The 19,695-nt window shown below is 38.3% G+C and overlaps 2 protein-coding genes across 2 annotated transcripts in view; both read left to right on the plus strand.

Moving 5' to 3' along the window:
* LOC121755590 (mitochondrial inner membrane protein OXA1-like) overlaps positions 1-6,863 on the plus strand; it is a 29,436-nt gene extending 22,573 nt beyond the window's left edge. Inside the window, exons 4-7 of the mRNA XM_042150912.1 lie at positions 3,916-4,047; positions 5,810-5,908; positions 6,168-6,222; positions 6,323-6,863. Of these exons, the coding sequence (XP_042006846.1) occupies positions 3,925-4,047; positions 5,810-5,908; positions 6,168-6,222; positions 6,323-6,621 (576 nt within the window). The 5' untranslated portion in view covers positions 3,916-3,924 and the 3' untranslated portion in view covers positions 6,622-6,863. The remainder of the gene's footprint in view (positions 1-3,915; positions 4,048-5,809; positions 5,909-6,167; positions 6,223-6,322) is intronic.
* Positions 6,864-15,248: 8,385 nt separating this feature from the next.
* Positions 15,249-18,982, plus strand: LOC121754489 (protein FAR1-RELATED SEQUENCE 5-like). The gene is made up of 3 exons (XM_042149837.1): positions 15,249-15,480; positions 17,001-17,727; positions 17,857-18,982. The coding sequence occupies exons 1-3, from the start codon at positions 15,249-15,251 to the stop codon at positions 18,980-18,982; spliced, it is 2,085 nt and encodes a 694-aa protein (XP_042005771.1).
* Positions 18,983-19,695: the final 713 nt, after the last annotated feature.

Raw genomic sequence — 19,695 nt, forward strand, 5'->3', positions numbered from 1 at the left:
TCTTTTGATCACCTCGGATGACCGCTATCCCCCCTTTAGTGGGGAGCTTGATGGTGAGATGATAAGTAGAGCAAACGGCCCGAACTGCGTTGAGCCAGTCTCTTCCCAGGATGATGTTGTACGGAGACCGAGCTTTTACCACAAAGAACTCAATCATCGTACTGGAGCTAGTAGGCGCTTTCCCCACCGTGATCGGAAGGCTGATAATACCTTCAGGGCGGGTGTCCTCCTGGGCGAAGCTCTTCAGGGGAAGCGGAGCCGGGCTGAGCCGAGCTGGGTCCACTTCTAGTTTGTCGAAGCACTCTTTAAAAAGAATGCTGACTGACGCTCCTGTATCCACAAACACCCTGTGGATCAGTTTGTTTGCCACTCCGGCTTGGATGACAATGGCGTCTTGGTGAGGAGAGATGGCCGGGACGGGATCAGCATCCGAGAACGTAATCACTTCGTCCTGCTTCAGCCTTTTATGCGTTGGCTCTTCTCGATTGGAGCCTCTGCGCTCTGACTTCAGGGACGACTTGGTCTTCCCGGCAGGGAGAGCGTCAATAGTCAGGATTACTCCATCATATTGCGGCTCGTCATCGTCTTCGGGATCCGGCTGCCTTTTCGGATCCTGAGGAGCGCAGTTCGCACCTCTCTGCTTCTTATTCTTCTTTGACTGCTTGCTTTGGTATTTTTTCAATGTCCCTGCCCTCACAAGAACATCGATACCTGCAGCCAAGTTTCTGCACTCCTCGGTATCGTGACCGTGGTCTTGATGGTAGGAGCAGTAGTTATCCTGGGGTCGGTGCGCGGCAGATTTCGTCATCCGCTTTGGCTTTTCGAACAGGTCAGAGTGTAGTTCGAAAATTTCCGCTCTCGGCTTGTTCAACGGTACGAACTGAGCGGGCGGCTTCTCGGGATTGAGACGGGGTCCCAATCTGTCTTGCACCGGAGTCCTTTGAATCCTTTCAAAAGGAGTTCGGCGAGGATGTCCCTGATCGCCAAAAGGAGTTCGGCGAGGATGTCCCTGATCGCTATGATCGGGCTTCCTCCTGTCTCCTCGGGACGATGAGCTGTCTAACGACCGTTTGCGACGGTCTGCCTCATCGGCCCGGGAGTACTGGTCCGCAATGTCCCACATTTCCTGAGCTGTCTGCGGACCGCACTCAACGAGCTTCCTGTAGAGAGCTCCGGGCAAGATTCCATTTTGGAATGCCGAGATGACAAGCAGATCGTTGAGATCGTCTACTTGCAGGCATTCCTTGTGGAATCTTGTCATAAAGTCGCTGATTTTTTCGTCGCGACCTTGACGAATGGAAAGCAGCTGAGCCGAAGTGATTCGGGCTTCCGCTTTCTGAAAGAACCTCCTGTGGAAGGCATCCATTAGATCTCGGTAAGATCTGATGCTGCCCTGGGGGAGGCTATCGAACCACCTTCTCGCGTTCCCGATGAGCAGCTCGGGAAACAGCTTGCACATGTGGACCTCGTTGAGACCCTGGTTCGCCATGTTATACTGATAGCGCCCCAAGAAATCGTGAGGGTCCACGAGCCCGTCGTAGGTTATCGACGGAGTTCGGTAGTTCTGTGGTAGGGGAGTTCGGGTAATATCGTCCGAGAACGGAGTCTTCAGTGCTCCGTACACGGCGAATCCGATATCTCGTCGGTATGGAGGAGATTGAGTTCTCCTGTGATTCCGGTACCGAGGAAGAACAGGAATATGTCGGGGTTGAGGATTCTTCTTCCTGGAAGACACGGCACTACTGCGGTAGTGACTTTCATGTCTGGATGAGGAAGGAGAATCCTCCGTTTTCGTCTTCGGCTCTTGGCTCTTTTGCAGGAAGGCTAAGAACTCATCCTGCTTCTCAGCCAAGAACAGCTTGACAGCCTCATTCAAATCAGGCTGCTGGGAAGACTCAGTGGGACGATTTTTGGAGCGGCCTGTTCCTTCGCCATGAGAACTGGTGGTGGATTTATCCCTAGGCTGTTTTCCAGACCTATGGGATGGATTGGCTTCCTCCTGGTTCTCACGGGCAGGAATACGGGTACTCTGCGATCTGGTATGCATTTTTTGGGTGGAAAAAAATGGATCAAAAATTCGCTTTATCACAAATTTTGTTCTCTGTTTCCCACAGACGGCGCCAGTGATGGATCCGCGAATTTCTGATGTTAGTAAAAGCTGGTAGAGAATGAAAACTACAACACACAGAATTTACGTGGTTCGATTTACTGAAGTAAATCTACGTCCACGGGAAGAAGGGAGGGCAAGATTGTATTGCTTGATCTGGGATTACAGCTTACAGCACAGACTTGCTATATGAGGTGCTAAGGTATAAATGCGTTTAGTGTCTCCATGGTCTGAAACAATGACGGTGGGAGACAGAGATTGGGAGGATTAACTATAACGGAGGGTCTGGGGTACTCCATAATTTGTTACAGCATCCCTGCCCCCCGCTGTGCCCCTGCACCTTGCTCACCTCAGCCACCTTAGGGCGATGGCGTCTGCTCCTTAGTGCTCCCCAGGTGTGCCCCTAACAACAATGCTTGCTGATGGTGAACACTCACGGTAATGATCCTCACCTAGACGGCCTTGAACAGACGGACGCAGCAGAAAAGAACAATATCACAGAAAACCATGGTAGAGTTTTTTGGCTAGGCAGTCGTCTGATTTTTCAGCGAGATTCAGTGTCTAAACTCAATGACCGCCCAAAAATGCAGATGCCATATACCATCGACACCAACTTCGCATCCTCATCTTATGCCACGGTGCAACCGCACATCTGCATACACACCTCCCTAGTTTACGCAAACGGATTTTGGGGCTGTGCAATAGGCTTTGCCCCTCCATCGGTTGATGGCACAAATGCACTAGCTTGGTTGGCTTAGGCGACCCAGGTGCTCATACAACAAAGCCCCCCTGCTTGATCAACATGTTCCTCTGTCTCCATCACCCTTTATGGACCCGCCTTATTTTGTGTTCAGTTGTTCCTTCGGCGCGATCCATCAATATCTTGGAATAGTTATTGAAGGAGTTTACTGGCTCGTTTTGGTGAGAACCAGGAAATCGATGATTACGAGGCACTACACATGAATCGACAAGAGGGTCATTATCGTTGTACTTTAACACTTTCAAAGCTCGTATTGCCCAAACCAACGATGTCCCAAATCATCAACATGTAGGCTTTTTTTCTCGGTGGGTTAAATTAAAACCTTCCATTCGCTTGCAACATAAGGATCCGAGCATCACGAGTTATCTAATACCGATTGATTGCTTGTTTTAACCACGTTCCAGTGACAATAGCATGTCTTCCAGCGACAATCCAGCCCCATTGTATCACCATGTCTTCCAGTGACAATCGCATATTAGTTTGTTTATTTCTAGTCTTTAACCTTGCCCACATTCAATCAGTGGTTTTTTCAGTCGCTGCTGTAAACACCTACCTGTCCTTCCCATAATTTGTATCTGCCTCATCATTGTATTTTTTACCGCATTGATTGACTGGTAGGATAAGCAGAGCCAAATATTCTCCACTATGCTACACCAACAAAATGTAAAAATGTACTTGACTGGCTCATGTGCTTATCATATTATCTCTGCGCACACATCAATGTCATCTTACTGACTTAAAATATTTTTTGTTACGATAGTGATGATCATTGTCACTAGTTGTATTTTTTTAAAACACTTGTATTAAGAATACGCCATTTACGGAGATGGTTGCATCTTGCTGTTACAGATATGGTGTCACACCGTTCACCCCTTTAAAGGGAATTCTAGTTGGCGGACCTGTCTTTTTCTGTTTCTGCTTCGCAATAAGATCACATTTCCTTTAATTCTTCTTGATGATTTTTGGCTTCCAGTAGATTTGTGTTTATCCCTTAAAGTTTTTCACTTTTGAACTATTTGACACTCTTGGCTCATCACTTCATGTTCAGATCAACAATATGGCACAAAATGTTCAATCTTTCAAGGAGGGAGGAGCATTCTGGTTTACTGATTTGACTACCCCGGATGCAATGTATATTTTGCCAGTTTTGACGGCATTGACATTTTGCAAAACAGTGGAGGTCAGCCACATTAACTGTGTCCTCGATTGCTTGATATCTATCAGTACATGTTATACTCTTTTAGGCTATGAAACAAAATGTCCAAATCATTCTACCTGATAATATGAAGTGATATTAATTTCTGTTTTATCTGCTGCTGCATCAGTGTTTTGTTAGTATGCTTTCTTATCATGATTGAAGCACCACCTATCTAGGGCACGGTTATACTATTGGAATTCCGAAAGTGATGTTGTTAAGGGGTTAGGATTTACTTGCAACTGAATAATTCACGTGTAACAAATTGAATATTTCATTATTTGACGTGTAAATTGTTTTGTATAAATACCATTCTCTCTTAATCAAGATCATGCATGAATTACAATTTACAACTAAGAAATTCTTAGGCAAATCACATCTGGAGGTCCTTGTACTGATACATTTTATTTCATTAGTCCATTCTACAAATTTTTCATTAGATCCTTGTACTTATGCATTTTGTTTCATTTTCGTCTCCAACCATTTTCACCAAACTCAATACCATTTTTGAGTATATGTCACATCAAAAAGTAGTTTTACTCCAACAATTTAACATCAAACTTAAATTTTACATCATTTTTTTAGTATATGTGTTGTAAATTTTTGCATTAGCTACAATAAACTCTCATATTTGGTGTTGTTCTGTAGAAAAACGCAAAATGGGTTTGAGTTTGTAGTATTTGGTGTTGATTCGTAGAAAAATGCAAAATGGCTTTGAGTTTGCAGCACGATTGGTGAAGTTTTCTACACCAAAAATGAGATTTGGTGTATGGTTGGGAAAGTTTTCTACACCAAAAATGATACTATTTCTGTCCCACTGAAGATGACCCATTTTCCCTTTTAGTTTGTCTCATCCAAGATGACCCATTACTAAAAATAGAAACTCCTTTATCTCTACTTTATTCCATCTCTCTTACTTTACTCTCTCCACCCAACACACAAAATAAAACTACATAAAAATCCGTGGCCCCCAAGGAAGTGGTCATCTTCCTTGGGACGGAGGGAGTAGTATTTAGTACTATATGGTTGGTGATGGCCAAGTCCTTTTACATTTCATTAGGCTCTTATACTAATGTATGTTGATTTAAGAGGTTCTTTGGTTGAATATTTATTTAACGGACTTCATAAGTAAATTAACTTTTCATGTGTTAATTATTTTTATTTATTTTTCTTTTTTCTCTTATTTATTTTGAAATTAATTTAGTTGCATTATCGGCTCTAGAATCATTGGAAAATGATAAATTTATAAATTGACAACGGGCAATATCAATAATTTTTGTCATTCCCCAATGATTATTGAGTTGATATTGCGACTGAATTAATTCAAAAATAAATATGAAAAAAAGAAAAATAAATAAATTTAATCAAATATAAAGTCCATTAATTAAAGATTCAACCAAATTAAAAATAAAATTATTAAAATCCCTTAAATCAAAATGCATGAATATAAGAACATAATGAAACAAATAATTTTTTAAAAGAATTTAACGAAACAAAATGCATTGGACAAGGACCAAATGAACCAACAATTTACAGAAGCACCTAATGCAATAAAATGTATTAGTACAAGGATCTTTAGATTTGTTTTTAGCCAAATTCTGTGGTATGTTAGTGTCTTAGGTGGTTGAAAGTGATGACTGGTAATAATATATTTCGCTATGTAGAAGGTTTTTGTCTGCTGTAAATATTATGGAAGTATACTGATGTTCTTGACCAGATAATAGTACTTATCCACATCCCTTTTTAGCACAACGCTCAGCAAGGTTTGGAAGGCGATCGACCTGCCAAGAACAGCTGTAGAATCGTTGCAGTATTATCGATCCCTATCATTGCTCAGTACCCGAAGGTATGTGTTATTGCCTTGAACTTGTGCCGAAATGCAGTTTCCAAGTTAATGGAAAAATAAAGAAATTGCTCTCCATGTACTGCAACTGTTCATACCCGGGATGATCATTTTTGGTAATTATATACCTTCGTTATGGAATTGGCTCATATAAAGAAGCCGTCATCTGATTGTCTCCACGGCCTGAAAAGAAATGTGAATCAATGCCTCTTAATAACTGCCATGTCTTTAACACTTGCCTACTTGCTCTCTTTCTCTTCAGGCTATATTTTGTTACTGGATTACATCAAACCTGTATACCGTCGCTTATGAATTGGGTGAGAGCCTTGTCTATGCATAATTGACTAGTGTTCAAATTTCCAGTTTTAAAATCAAGTTCTGTCAGTATGATTTTTCGAATGCTCCTCGACTTTGAAGTGATAAAGAAGCCTAAGGTGAAGCAGATGTTGGGATTACCGGATCTTCCACCACCGTCGACTAATCAGGATGCAACTCACCAGCTGCAGCTTATAGGTCTTTTTCCTCCACCACCACCAGAGCAGTCTCGATTATCACCGTCAGAGCAGTCTTTATCACCACCTCCTGCTAATGAATCGTCGAAGCCAGTAAATCGAAAATTGAATTCAATGCCAGCATCGGCACCCAGCCAGCGGATTAAGAACTTAGATAAAGAGGTCAAGGGAAGGAAGAAAGGGAACAAAAGGTCTTCCGGATGATGGAAAATTAGATGACTAAACAAATAAAGTTATTTTAGAGCATGCAAATTTGATATCGTTCATAGTAGTTCATTAGATTTTGGATTAAAAATGAAGTTAGTCAAAACTTAGCAGAGTTTTTGAACTTCTCTCTAGATGAGTTAGGAAATGAGAATGAACGTTTTGGCATCGTCCGATATGTTGATTTAACTTCTTATGTTTACAAATTGTCTTTGATAAATATAAAGGTTGTCTTTGATAAATATTATTCCCTCCGTCTCATAATAGATGTCACACTTTCCTTTTAGTTTGTCCCACAAAAGATGTCATATTTCCTTTTTTGAAAAAAGTTCTTCCACTAATATAAATATATTATTTTCTCTTTCCACTTAACACACGAAACAACATCTCCTAAAATCTCGTGCCAATACTCAAGTATGCCATCTTTTATGCAATCTCGTCCCATAATGATCTCCTAATCTAATAGCTAAGATTTGGTCTATGTTATGTGAGCTTCTTATTTCGATTTATATATTTAGTTTGATTCTAATATATTAAAAAATGTTATTAAATTTTTTAATTTTATAAAATTCATAAAAATCAAAACTTGATTTGATATTTTATTAATTTATTTGAAAATTATAGAGAAAATGAGTGAATCGAGCTTTGATTTTCATGAAGAGTACAGGTCAATTTTGGTCCTAAACATATGACCAAAATGCGAATTTTGTCCAAAACATTCATTTTTTGAAAAACATGTCCATAACAAATGAAAATGTCAATGAAGTAGTCCTTTTTCTGATGGTTCCGTCAAAAACCTAACTGTCAACCCTAATTGCACAGTAGCATGACTGTTCCTTTTTTGACGGAACCGTCAAAAAAGGACCATTTCGACAGGAATTTCATTTGTTATAGACCTGTTTTTCAAAAAGTAAATATTTTGGACCAAATTCGTATTTATGTTTCTCCCACTGTTCCATAGTAATAGAGTCATTTTGCTATTTTGGCACGTTCCATAGTAATAGGATCATTTCCATTTTTAGTAAAAGTCAACACATTTCTCCACACCTACTTTACTCTCTCTTACTTTATTCTCTCTTCATCTCTCTACCTTTTTCATTTTCCACTTTATTCTTCCTAACACAATTTTTTTAATCTCCGTACCGAAAAGAAACGCCTTCATTACTAAGGAATGGAGGGAGTATATGTTTATGACCAAAATTGACCTTTACTCTTTCATGAATTTTGTGAAATTAAAATTTTCAATTTGTTAGAATCAAATTAAATATATAAAAAGAAATAAAAACGTTAAACGTGCGTCGAACGAGAGTGATCACATTATAATCTCACATAAGGTATGTAGCATATGATTACTCTAAATTGTATGTATACATAACTAATAAGGGTTGTAATCAATTGCTACCAAATTAGCAATTCCAAATTAAGACCAAATCTTAGCTATTAGATTAGGAGATCTAATGTTTGAAATAATGTCACGTGGATTATATTTAAAATTAAAAAAATTATTAAATAAATTTAAAGGGTATATAGGTCAATTCTTATACTCCATCCGTCTCATGCAACTTGCACTGTTCCATTTCAGAATGTAATTAATATGTTAGATTAAGTTAAGAGTTCCTTTATTAAGTGATGTCTCGTTACACTTCAAATTCTAATTTAATTACACTAAAAAATCAATCCCAAATTTACGACCTAAATGAAAAGTGCAAGTAACATGGGACAGAGGGAGTATATGGTAGTTAAAATTAAACACTTTCTCTCTCCTCGAAATAATCTCAAAACTTGAAATTTACGTAACTATCTCGATTTAAATTATTTTTTCATAAAAAATACTCCCTCCGTCCCCAAAGAATATGCACTTTGAGTTCGGCACGAATTTTAATATAAAATTGGTGAAGTAAGAGAGAGGTAGAGAGAAAAAGTAATTAAAGTATTGTTAGTGGAGAATGAGTTCAACCTCATTAGAGAGAAAAGAATTTCTAAAATTAGAAAGTGCGTATTCTTGTGGGACGGACTAAAACAAGCTAGGAGTAGTCTTTCCTCTTTATTTTGTTTCTCTTGCATTTTGCTTTCTCGTTTAGTGCTTCACTCGTTTTCTCATTTAAAAACAAAAAATCAAACTAATTTACTGCTTTTAAGTTAGGTTTACTAGTTTAACAATTAATCTCCTCCCAAGTGGGTTCGACACCTTTTATACTGCGTTACACTTCTGTATACTTGCACAAGTAGCATTTTTAGGGATTCATTACTTGTTTTGTGTACTTAAATTGAACCTTAGAAATCACAACACGACTTTTCTGCAATTTGACTCCCTTTTACTCAATTTGCGTCTGCTCGACTAGCTGGCACAATCTAACTGATCCAGCAATCACCCTGCACACTTAAACTCATTGTTTGCGCATAATCTCCCCCCAAAAGCACGTAAAAATCGCCTAAAAATCAATGCATCAAATGAGGCTTATCAAACCGCTCTCACTTAAACCATACTTGGCCTCAAGTATAAAAGAACAAGATAAAAGAGATAAGGCTAGTTTCAATGCATGGTTCCCCTTTTTGACCGACACTAAAAAGACAAAAAAAAAACTAGACTGACTCAAACAAAACTCAAAAACACATACGAGACTAAAAAACACATAAAAACACACAAAAATGCAATAACACATATATTCATAAAATTGGCTTAACTTCTAGCAACCGTCCTCACAAGCTTAAGATCATTCCAATTGTCAACAATCTCAGATTCCTCCACTTCCCCTGTTCAATTTGATCAGTCTGTCAATTTGTCAAGATAGCCTTCATTTTTACCAACTGTTGGATTCAATCGATCACTCATTTCTCACCAGAGATGTTATGACCATTCTCTCATCATGTTGTACCATAGATGCTTTAAGTTCTACTAACATAAGATAATTCCTTAAGGTATTTCTTTGGGTTGTAATGGGGCTTGGGGGTTATAATGTATAGGCTAGAGTCCTAGGGGTTATAAGTTCTAAAATGTAAACAAAAATATATGAGAAACATGTGAATTTAGAGATAAAAATTGGAAACAACCTCCCTAAGATGATTCTGACTTCCCAAAACTTGGAGATATTCCCTGGCCATTTTGGCATTATTTCTATATCTTTTTTTTCTACTGTGTCAGGTTAACACATTCTTCCTATCGTTTCTTCTTCTCTTTTTTCTCTTCTCTTTTTTTCTAAACAACACTGTACTTCCCTTTTTTTCACTTTTCCTCTTTTTTTCTTTTTTTTTTCTCTGCCCTATTGACTATTTTTTACTGCCTTGTATGGCTAACCTATCTCCCCTACCCCAATTGGTTAGTTGCTCCACTTCTATCCCCTTACTCACATGTTTAAAAATATGGTATGTAGGATTATAGCTTCAAAGGATGGAAAAATTAAGCTCAATTTGGTTACTAGGGGTGCCTTTCCTCTGTGGCTGGTTCAACAGATTTGAAAGAATTAGGCTCAAAGTGATTATCCCTATTGCCTTTAGTCCCCACTGCCTCATGTCATTCTCCCTCTTAGCATCGTATGATAGCCTCTCTAATTTTTTGTAACTAGAAAGTGTTCTACTTTAGGCTTTAACTCACCTTTAGATGGCTTTCACAATTGACTTAAATTTAGGCTCTTCCATCATACTTACTTCCTCCAAACTGACTTCAATCTATAAGGGAGGAGTATCACACATTAACATGCTTTCTCTCTTCAATTATTCTTGCTAAGGGAATCATGCTTTTCATTTTGCCAGTTTATACACAAATACACAAATCCAAAAAAAAAACTAACAGACTTAGACACTCTAACTGAAACATATAAACACATACACACATATAATACTCAAATTTAACACATATTAATACTAACTGCACTAACCTCCCTCCCCCCACTTCATTTCAGCTTGCCCTTACGCTTGCTTGATGAAGTGAAAAAGAGGCTTCTCACACTTAGACCATGCAGGGGACTAAATGGAAGAGTACTCAACAAACAAACCATAAACATAAAAAAAAACATGCCATATCACATAAACTTCTCACACTTACACTATGTAATAATCTAAGTGGGAGATAATTTATGCACAAACACATAACCATAACAAATAAACTTGAAAAGAAAAGAAAAAAAGAACTGAACTTGGTCGATTTGGGAGGGGGGTGTGTTACTGCTTTCCCTGGCTCCTCTTGGAGCCAACCACCTTGGGGGCGCTAGTGGTGCCCGCCTTCTTCTTCTTCTTGCTTGGTCCGGGGGATACATCTTCTAAATGTAAAATAATTTTCCTTTTAGGTTGTCCCACTTAAAGTGATATATTTCCTAACATGGAAATAATATTATTTTCTTTATTTTTTCTTCACTTAAATCACAAAACAACATTATATAAAATCTCACATCAAAAAATAAATGTTCCACATTTAGTGAAACAAAGAGTTATTTATTTTAATATTCTATTAAAATCTCTTAAGTTATGAAACCTTTTAATGGGTATGTGAATCATTTGTAAAATGGTATCGATCCCAAGTTTGGTAAAAAAAACCCCTAAACCCTCAATTAATGTACGAATTTGTTTTAAAAAACCCTATACCCTCAATTAATGTACGAATTATATAACTATGAAGTTTGGTAAAAATTTTGTTCATATTATTTTTTCAATTTTCCCTAAATTAATTATGCAAAATAATACTAGTATAATTTAAAATAAATTTAATTATATCAAAAATAATTATTAATAGGATTTGTAATCTATACTCAAACAAAGGGTGACTTGTTTGGAAAATTTACAGAAATGCCACTGAGCCCGCATTTGGGTAGGAAACATCATAAAATTTTGCCAACATCGTAGCTTAATTTTTATTATCTTATTATAAAAGTTAGTTTGTTTAATGTGGATCTTATGTGTGATTAGTTTTATATGGACCGATAATTATATGTAGGGTTGCAACCTATTTCAGTTAGATTTGCATAGGCTTTATAAAAAACATCACTATTCTATTACAATATATATATATATACTAGTGATCTAGGGCAAATGTCCCTTAACCAAATAACTAGAGAACAAATCATAGCCACAAGATCAAAAAAATCAAGGGCTAGTATTAATTTTCGAATTTAATGAGATATTAGTTCCTTCAATCACAAATTTACTCCATAATAACAATGCAGGGGTATTATGGTCATTGCATAGCCAATTGAATTAACTCCAAAATCAGGTTAGGTGCGAAAAATTGAATTCATTTGAAAACCGCGTCTTCTTCTCTTTTCTCCTCTTCTCTGTTCGCCATCGTCATCGCCGATTAAACCGCATTCAAGCCATCGCCACCGTCGTCGCCGTCGGTATCGAGTCGTCAACATCCACTGCTTCGTCGAACAAATGGCTACAACATCGCGGCGAAGGGGGGCTCTGCGATGGAGTCGACGGAGGCAGGGATATGTGAATGAGGCAGCTCATCCACACCTTCTCACCTATAAACGCATTTGTCGTCATAATAGATATGAATGTGATGGATTTTACTGTGCATCGTGCAACTTCTTCATTTGTCTCGATTATTGCGGTGCAAAAATGATCCATGATGGAGACATGGAGGCCGTTGATTGATTGGGAGAAATTAGTATAGAATGATGATACACATAATACTATGTTGTTTACCTCTGTCCTCTTGTATTGTTATGTCTATTCTATGTGTGATTATTTCATTTGTTTTCCATTCAACATCAGAAAAAAATGACATTCATCTTTGAAATGGCTAATTATGATTTCCGTGTACTAACTTAATATTTCAATTTAGTAGTAGTAATTTGTTTTGCAAGTAGGAATTGCAAGTAAAATCATGCTAATAGTGATGTCTTTTATAAACAACAGTGAAGTAAGATTATGCTAAGAGTGATGTGTTTTGTAAACAACAATGAAGTAAAATAATGTTAAGAGTGATGTGTTTTGTAAACAACAGTGAAGTAAGATCATGCTAAGAGTGATGTGTTTTGTAAACAACAGTGAAGTAAGATAATGCTAAGAGTGATGTGTTTTGTAAACAACAGTGAAGTAAGATAATGCTAAGAGTGATGCGTTTTGTAAACAACAGTGAAGTAAAATCATGTTAATAGTGATGTGTTTTGTTAACAACAGTGAAGTAAAATAATGTTAAGAGTGATGTGTTTTGTAAACAAAAGTGAAGTAAAATCATGCTAAGAGTGATGATGTGTTTTGTAAACAACAGTGAAGTAAAATCATGCTAAGAGTGATGATGTGTTTTGTAAACAACAGTGAAGTAAAATCATGCTAAGAGTGATGTGTTTTGTTAACAACAGTGAAGTAAAATCATGCTAAGAGTGATGTGTTTTGTAAACAACAGTGAAGTAAGATAATGCTAAGAGTGATGTGTTTTGTAAACAACAGTGAAGTAAGATAATGCTAAGAGTGATGCGTTTTGTAAACAACAGTGAAGTAAAATCATGTTAATAGTGATGTGTTTTGTTAACAACAGTGAAGTAAAATTGTACACTTTGATCTATTTTGACCTATTTTGAAAACAAGGAAACATTATCCCATCCCACGATTTCATATCCAAATAAAAGTAAGAAAACTCAATTAAAACGTGCACTTTGATGATCTTAATTATTTAATTAATTAACTTGTTGATTAACATTAATAGTCGGCAATTATGACTTTTAAATTTAAAATTGTAATTGAATAAGAGAATGGAAATGCTGAGAGAGCCGAGCCGCCAGCAGCAAATATCACTCTCCGGCAGCCGTAGATAAGAGCATTTTGCAACACTCTCCCCATAGATAAGAGCTCCACCGCCGCGGACAAGCATCGGAGTTCTAGGTCAACCAGAAGCAATCATTCGACTCCTCCATTGCTTTGCAAAACGAATTGTAGTAAGAGTGTCGATGGTAACAACGAGATCGATTCGCCGAATTCGAAGTAAAATATAAATAGTTTTCAATCCTGCAGCTGAATTCACCAGTTTTGGAACTAGAGCTGCAGGTTTTGTTGGAGTAATTGTACGCATATTTAAATTTCATATTGTAATTACCAAAAATACCCTTGGCCTATTTTATATTATTAAAATAAATAATATTTGTTCCATTAACATGTGTGACTGAGATTTGTTCTCTAGTTATACACTTAACATTAGTTATATCTTGATCACTAACCTCTATATATAGAGAGAGAGAGCTGTGATCTAATACAAACCCTCTATAATACAAACTATACAAACTTTAGGCATTGATATTGTTGACATTCTCCCAGTGAAAGAATTTGTATTATGCGTTGACATTGACATTCCCCCTGTGACAGAATTTGTATTAGGCGTTGACATTGATCCTACATACTCCTTGTAAGCAGGGGTGGCAAATCGTGCGTGTCGGGTCGTTATCGTGTCGACACGATAACGACACGAACACGATAACAACAAACACGAACACGACCCGTTAAGAAAACCTCAAACACGAACACGAACACGACACGAAACCCTCAGACACGAACCCATTAACGACACGAACCAATTCGGGTCAACACGACACGACACGATAACAACACGTACACGAGATGACACGATAACGACTCGATAACAACACGACCTGATAACGGTTAAACCTATTAAAAATGAAAATAATAAGAATTAATAATATTAAAATATTATTTGTTAACGGTTAACACGAACACGACACGAACACGTATTGTTAACGGATAACACGAACCCGACACGAACACGACACGAACACGACACGAAATTTTCGTGTCCTTAACGGGTCGACCCGATAAGGACACGAACCCAATAAGCTCTGACGGTTCGTGTCGTGTTATCGTGTCGTGTCAAAAATTGCCAGCCCTACTTGTAAGTAATCAACGGTTATGTAACACCCCGACATTTCCTACCTTTATACTTTTGCTCTTGAAGACGTCGTTCGTACTGGATTTTTTTTAAAGCTCAAGTTCTTTGTACGTTTGAGAGACTCAATTTAAGACCGATAGGAAAGATGAAGCTGAAGAAACGAGACATGTAATATTGGCGATGAGAAAATTACAAAATATATTTTGGGCCAAAACAATTATATTTCTTTTTTAGTCTAATTGTTCCTTTTTAAATGGAGTCACTTTGAGGAGCCCAAAATTAGTTTTTCTTTTTATTTTAATTTGCAGCACTTCAAATCCTTCTATATTGCAACATCACGGTTATATTAACATCCCCACTACCTTAAAAATCTCCAACAAACAAAGCAAATCCTTATATCTCCTTCAACTCCACGATGAAATCAGTTTCCACAATTTTCACAATTTCTTTCATTCAATACCAAAGAAACGAAATACTATAGGACATACCGAGACTGGGAGAAAGAGAGAGTTGCCGTCTGTTCACTGGAACAGTCAGCGGCCGCGAACCGGGGCTGTCCAGTGATGGCTGGAGACGACGGCGTGAAACCGCGCGAGGGAGACGGAGGAGGCCGGAGGCTTCAACTGCACTGTGACTGCAGAATCTCCTGCTGCGTCGCGACATTGGCGGCAGTGGTGCTGTGTTTTCCGGCGACAACAAGTGAAGATGAAGGGAGATGTCGGTTGAGGGAGCAGCGGCGCTGGCATCCGGTGTGTGAACAGCAGCGGATACTCAAATCGGCGGCTATGCGGCGATGGCGGCGGCGGACAGCACCGGGCTGAACTCAGCAGCAGCAGGCGCGGCTGCTCGGCTGAACGGCGGTGACATTAGGCCGGAAACTATGGCAGCTAGACTTCGGCGGAGGAGTGGCGATGAGAGAGGGCGGAGGAGAGGAAGAGACAGGAGTTCGACAGAGAGATATCAGAGGAATTTGAGACTGCTTGGAGGCGGAGGATTTGGGAGAGAAAGATCAGGAGAAGAGATTGGCACTGCACCGTCGTGAAAAGGAGAGCAGCGGCGCCATCGAAAGAGAAGACAGAGAAGGTGCGACAGAGAGATGGGAATGGAGATTTCAGATTTGAGGAGACATGGGAGTGTTAAGGAGTTTGACAAAATTTTGGGCCAATTATTAATCAAATGAATAATGAGTCAGTTGGATTTTATTTAATAGTTGAAGTAATGGATTGCATACTTGATTAAGTGACGATCTGAAGCTTGATTCCTCTTGGGCAACTTCTTCAAATGTTTGGGGTTGATCATTACTTTTGCTTTGGGTCGTAATTTTAATTTGGTGGAGTTTGGGACAAAATAATTAAAGAATGAGTTGAAGATTAATAGGAAGATCGGGTGGCCTCGAAAATAAATGAAAGGAAAGAGAAGCATGGATTCAAGGAAGAAATTTCTCTGCGAACAAAATTGAAGTCGAAGTAAGGAATTCAAATTCAGGAAAATTAAACGAACGAGGTGGGCTTTCTTTTTAAATAAGGACTATGTCCTAAGTATATTTATTTTTGCCAAATATGTTTGTCATGCCATATTTTTGTGTTGCTATGGGACCTATCTGAAGTGGCTTTTGCCATGTATGGTTAATCGAATTCGGGTCTGACTAGGGGGTGGGTCCCTACTCAGGCTAGTGTACACCCCGTAGATCGTGCGCTATCTCTTTGAGTTGGCCGGTCTAGTGGCTTGGAATGTGGCCACATTCCTTGTCATGTATGTTCAGATATGGTATGGTGATGTTGATGATGTTGAGGTTGATGTTGATGATGATGTTGGTGAAATGTTTTAGTGACTCGGGCCCTTTCAAAGTTAAAACCCCGAGATCACTCGTTAATGACATGATAAATATTTTTATTGAAAATGTTTTCGGCATGAGTCCACTGAGTGCATCAAGTACTCAGCCCTGCATGTGTTTTCCCTATGTGCAGGTTGAGCGGTGACGAGCGCGGTGGGTGTTGAGCATAAAAGTGAAGAATGTCTTTTAAATGTTCAGAATATGTTATGTCTTCATACATAGCATTATTCTACTCTCGAATGCTTCCGCTAAAAGTTGTTATTTTGATTTCATGTATTGTATAGATAGTAATCCCTTTGAGTTGTCAATTGTTGAGATGATACTCTGATTTTTATTCGAGCTATTCCCATTTGTTTCGAGCTATGGTCGATTTGTGTTGTTTCCCCTTTCTTCCCTGCTTCTTTAATCCTCCCCTAGTCGCGATCAACCGTGTTTTCTATCCTTAGAAAAAGCGGGCGTGACAGGTTAGCAATGAGATTCAAATGTCAATGTCAACGCCTAATACAAATTCTGTCACTGGGAGAATGTCAATGTCAACGCATAATACAAATTCTGTCACTTGGGGGAATGTCAACAATGTCAACGCCTAAAGTTTGTATAGTTTGTATTATAGAGGGTTTGTAGATTATCATGACCATATATATATATATATATAGGGGCGCGTTATAATGATAACTCCAATTTGTGTTTTCTGATTATGATTTATTACAGATGTAAATACACCAGAATGCCCTATAGAACTTAAATCATTTGTTGGTCGTAGCTTCCCCACATTGGACAACGCAATTGAATTTTACGAGAACTATGGTCGAAGTGTTGGATTTGATACAAGGAAGAACGGTTCAAAGAAGGTTGATAATATCACCATATGGGTTTACATGGTGTGTAACAGAGAAGGTGAACAGAAATTTAGCGATCAACAACCCAAACGACGACGTAAATCGAAAAAATGTGGATGTAATGCTTGTGTTGCATTCAAATTCGATTCTGACCGTGGTTACGTCATTCAACATTTGAACGTAGAACGCAACCACCCCATGGTTGATATACAACACCAGGAGTTCATGAGATTAAATCGTCAACTTGAACTAGTTCACCAAAAATTTATTTTGGATTGTGCTGGTGCTAATATCGGTCCATCTCTCACTTTCAAGCTATTGACTGAATTGATGGGTGGATATGAGTCTGTTGGGTGTACTGTGTTGGACATTCGTAACTACACACGGGACATCAGAAGATACGCCGAAGGATATGATGCCCAAATGATAATAGACGAGATGAAGAAGAAGAAGGAAAATTGTGACGCCTTCATGTACGAGTATGAAGTTGATTCTCGTAGTCGACTGATGCATTTATTCTGGTGTGATCCTATTGCTAAGATGAATTTCATGCAATTTGGTGACATTGTCTCGTTTGACACTACGTACTCAACTAATAGGTAAATGTTGTCCACTTAAAATTGATGCATTTTTCTTTTATTCTATGATTTGAGTTTATTATGACCTATTAGTTGCTATATCAATATTCACTTGTAAATGTTGTAAACCTTTTTTATGTTTCTTTGAAGGTACTCAATTATTTTTGCTCCGTTCACTGGGAAGGACAACCATGGGCGCACAGTGTCCTTTGGAGCTGGTTTGCTTTGTAGTGAGAGCGCAGACTCTATCTCTTGGCTATTCAAGCAGTTTGTCAAGTGCATGGGCATAGCTCCCAAGTTGATAATTACTGATCAAGACTTGGGCATGAAAGTTTTTGTTGAAAAAGTTCTTGTGAATACACGTCACAGATGGTGTACGTGGCACATCATGGCAAAAGTGGCTGAAAAGGTTCCTAAGTCACTTCTGGGTAATCCTGATTTTAAAAAGGATTTGAATTCATGCGTTTGGTCTGAGTTGATTGAACCCACAGAGTTTGAAGACAAGTGGAAGACTGTGAAGGAGACATATGAACTTGAAGGCGCTGAACGGTTCAGTTCTATGTTCGAATCAAGAAAGTTTTGGGTTCCTGCATACTTTAGGGACTTCCCTAACAGTTCTTTGATAAAGACGACTTCTGTTTCGGAATCTCAGAACAGTTTTTTCAAGAGGTATACTCAATCTCAGACCAATTTCAACAATGATGTTGATGCCCAACGAAACTACTCCGCAAAGCTGGATTATATGGATTATAATACTACCGCAAAGATGAAAACAGAGTGGTCTCTTGAGAAGCATGCATCTACAATATTCACAGATGGTGCATTCAAGGAAATTCAAGAACAGATACAGGAGGCTTATAACCACTGCAGCCTTGTATCTATATCAAATGATTCAAGTCCAGAGGTTTACAAGGTTTTAGATCATTTTTCAAACACATGGACTGTCACATTCTCTGTGGAGGATTCTGTGTGTCAATGTGGTTGTAAGATGTTTTCTAGGACTGGTCTTGTATGCTGCCACATCTTCCTTGTGTTGAAGAACAAAAAGATGCGCTTGATTCCTGAGAATCTGATTAAAGGTCGATGGTTGAAATCTCCTCTGTTTAAGGCTGTTCATGTCGTCCAATGCCAAGATGTAGCAACACATGTTTATGTTGATGTGAAGAAGAAGGCACAAGCAATTTTGTTGGGAGAGATGTTGGGTCTATACCAGGCTGTATCTGTCGATATTGATCAAATTCATGAGCTAACATCTATAGTTCGTGAAGCAAGATAACAGATTTTTGCCGACGGCGTAGTAACGTCTACAGCCCAGAAGAAGAAAATAATGGAGGAATTTTATGGGGCTGAGGCACCCCAGGAAGTAGATGTACAACCTCCTGAAGTCGTCAGCACAAAGGGTAGTGGTAGTAGACTCCCCTCAAGAGCGGAGAAGGCTTTGAAGGTTAAGAGCAAGCCTTTGCGTCAATGTAAGAAATGTCAGGAGTGGGGTTACCACGATTCAAGGAATTGCAACAAATTCACAGAGAAAGAAAAGCTGCGGTCTAGAAGAAATTCTGATGTTTGATACAATGTATTCCGTTTTTTTAAGTAATACGTCGGTCTAAATTTATTTTTGGAGACCATTTTATTTGTGATGTTACGTTGTTAGAAATTACTGAGTTCATTAATAATTTTATTTGGCATTCTGTTTGTCAGTAGTTGTATGTCATGTATTGAACTTTGGTTTATTATGACTCAGTTTAACATTAATTTTGCATGGCCCATATATCCATCTAGTATGACCCAAGTGAATAAATTAAGTTTTTGGCGTATAAAACACTAGTTTTATATGATGACTCTAATGTTGCCTAAATATGACCCAATATACCCACATAATGATATGACATATAAAATCGTTTAGTATGACCCAAAAGCATAATTAATGTTCTTAAGAATTGTTTTTGCATGATTCAATCGTTATAGCTTTTTTAATATGTTAAAAACTTG

This window comes from Salvia splendens, chromosome 11 (assembly GCF_004379255.2).
Source record: "Salvia splendens isolate huo1 chromosome 11, SspV2, whole genome shotgun sequence".
Taxonomy (NCBI): Eukaryota; Viridiplantae; Streptophyta; class Magnoliopsida; order Lamiales; family Lamiaceae; genus Salvia; species Salvia splendens.

Excerpts from the sequence above, each read along its gene's own strand:
- LOC121754489 (XM_042149837.1), top strand. The coding sequence starts at position 15,249 with ATGGCGGCGGCGGACAGCACCGGGCTGAACTCAGCAGCAGCAGGCGCG. Across the intron at positions 15,481-17,000 it reads AAGATCAGGAGAAGAGATTG|ATGTAAATACACCAGAATGC; the intron begins GCACTGCACCGT and ends GATTTATTACAG. Across the intron at positions 17,728-17,856 it reads ACTACGTACTCAACTAATAG|GTACTCAATTATTTTTGCTC; the intron begins GTAAATGTTGTC and ends GTTTCTTTGAAG.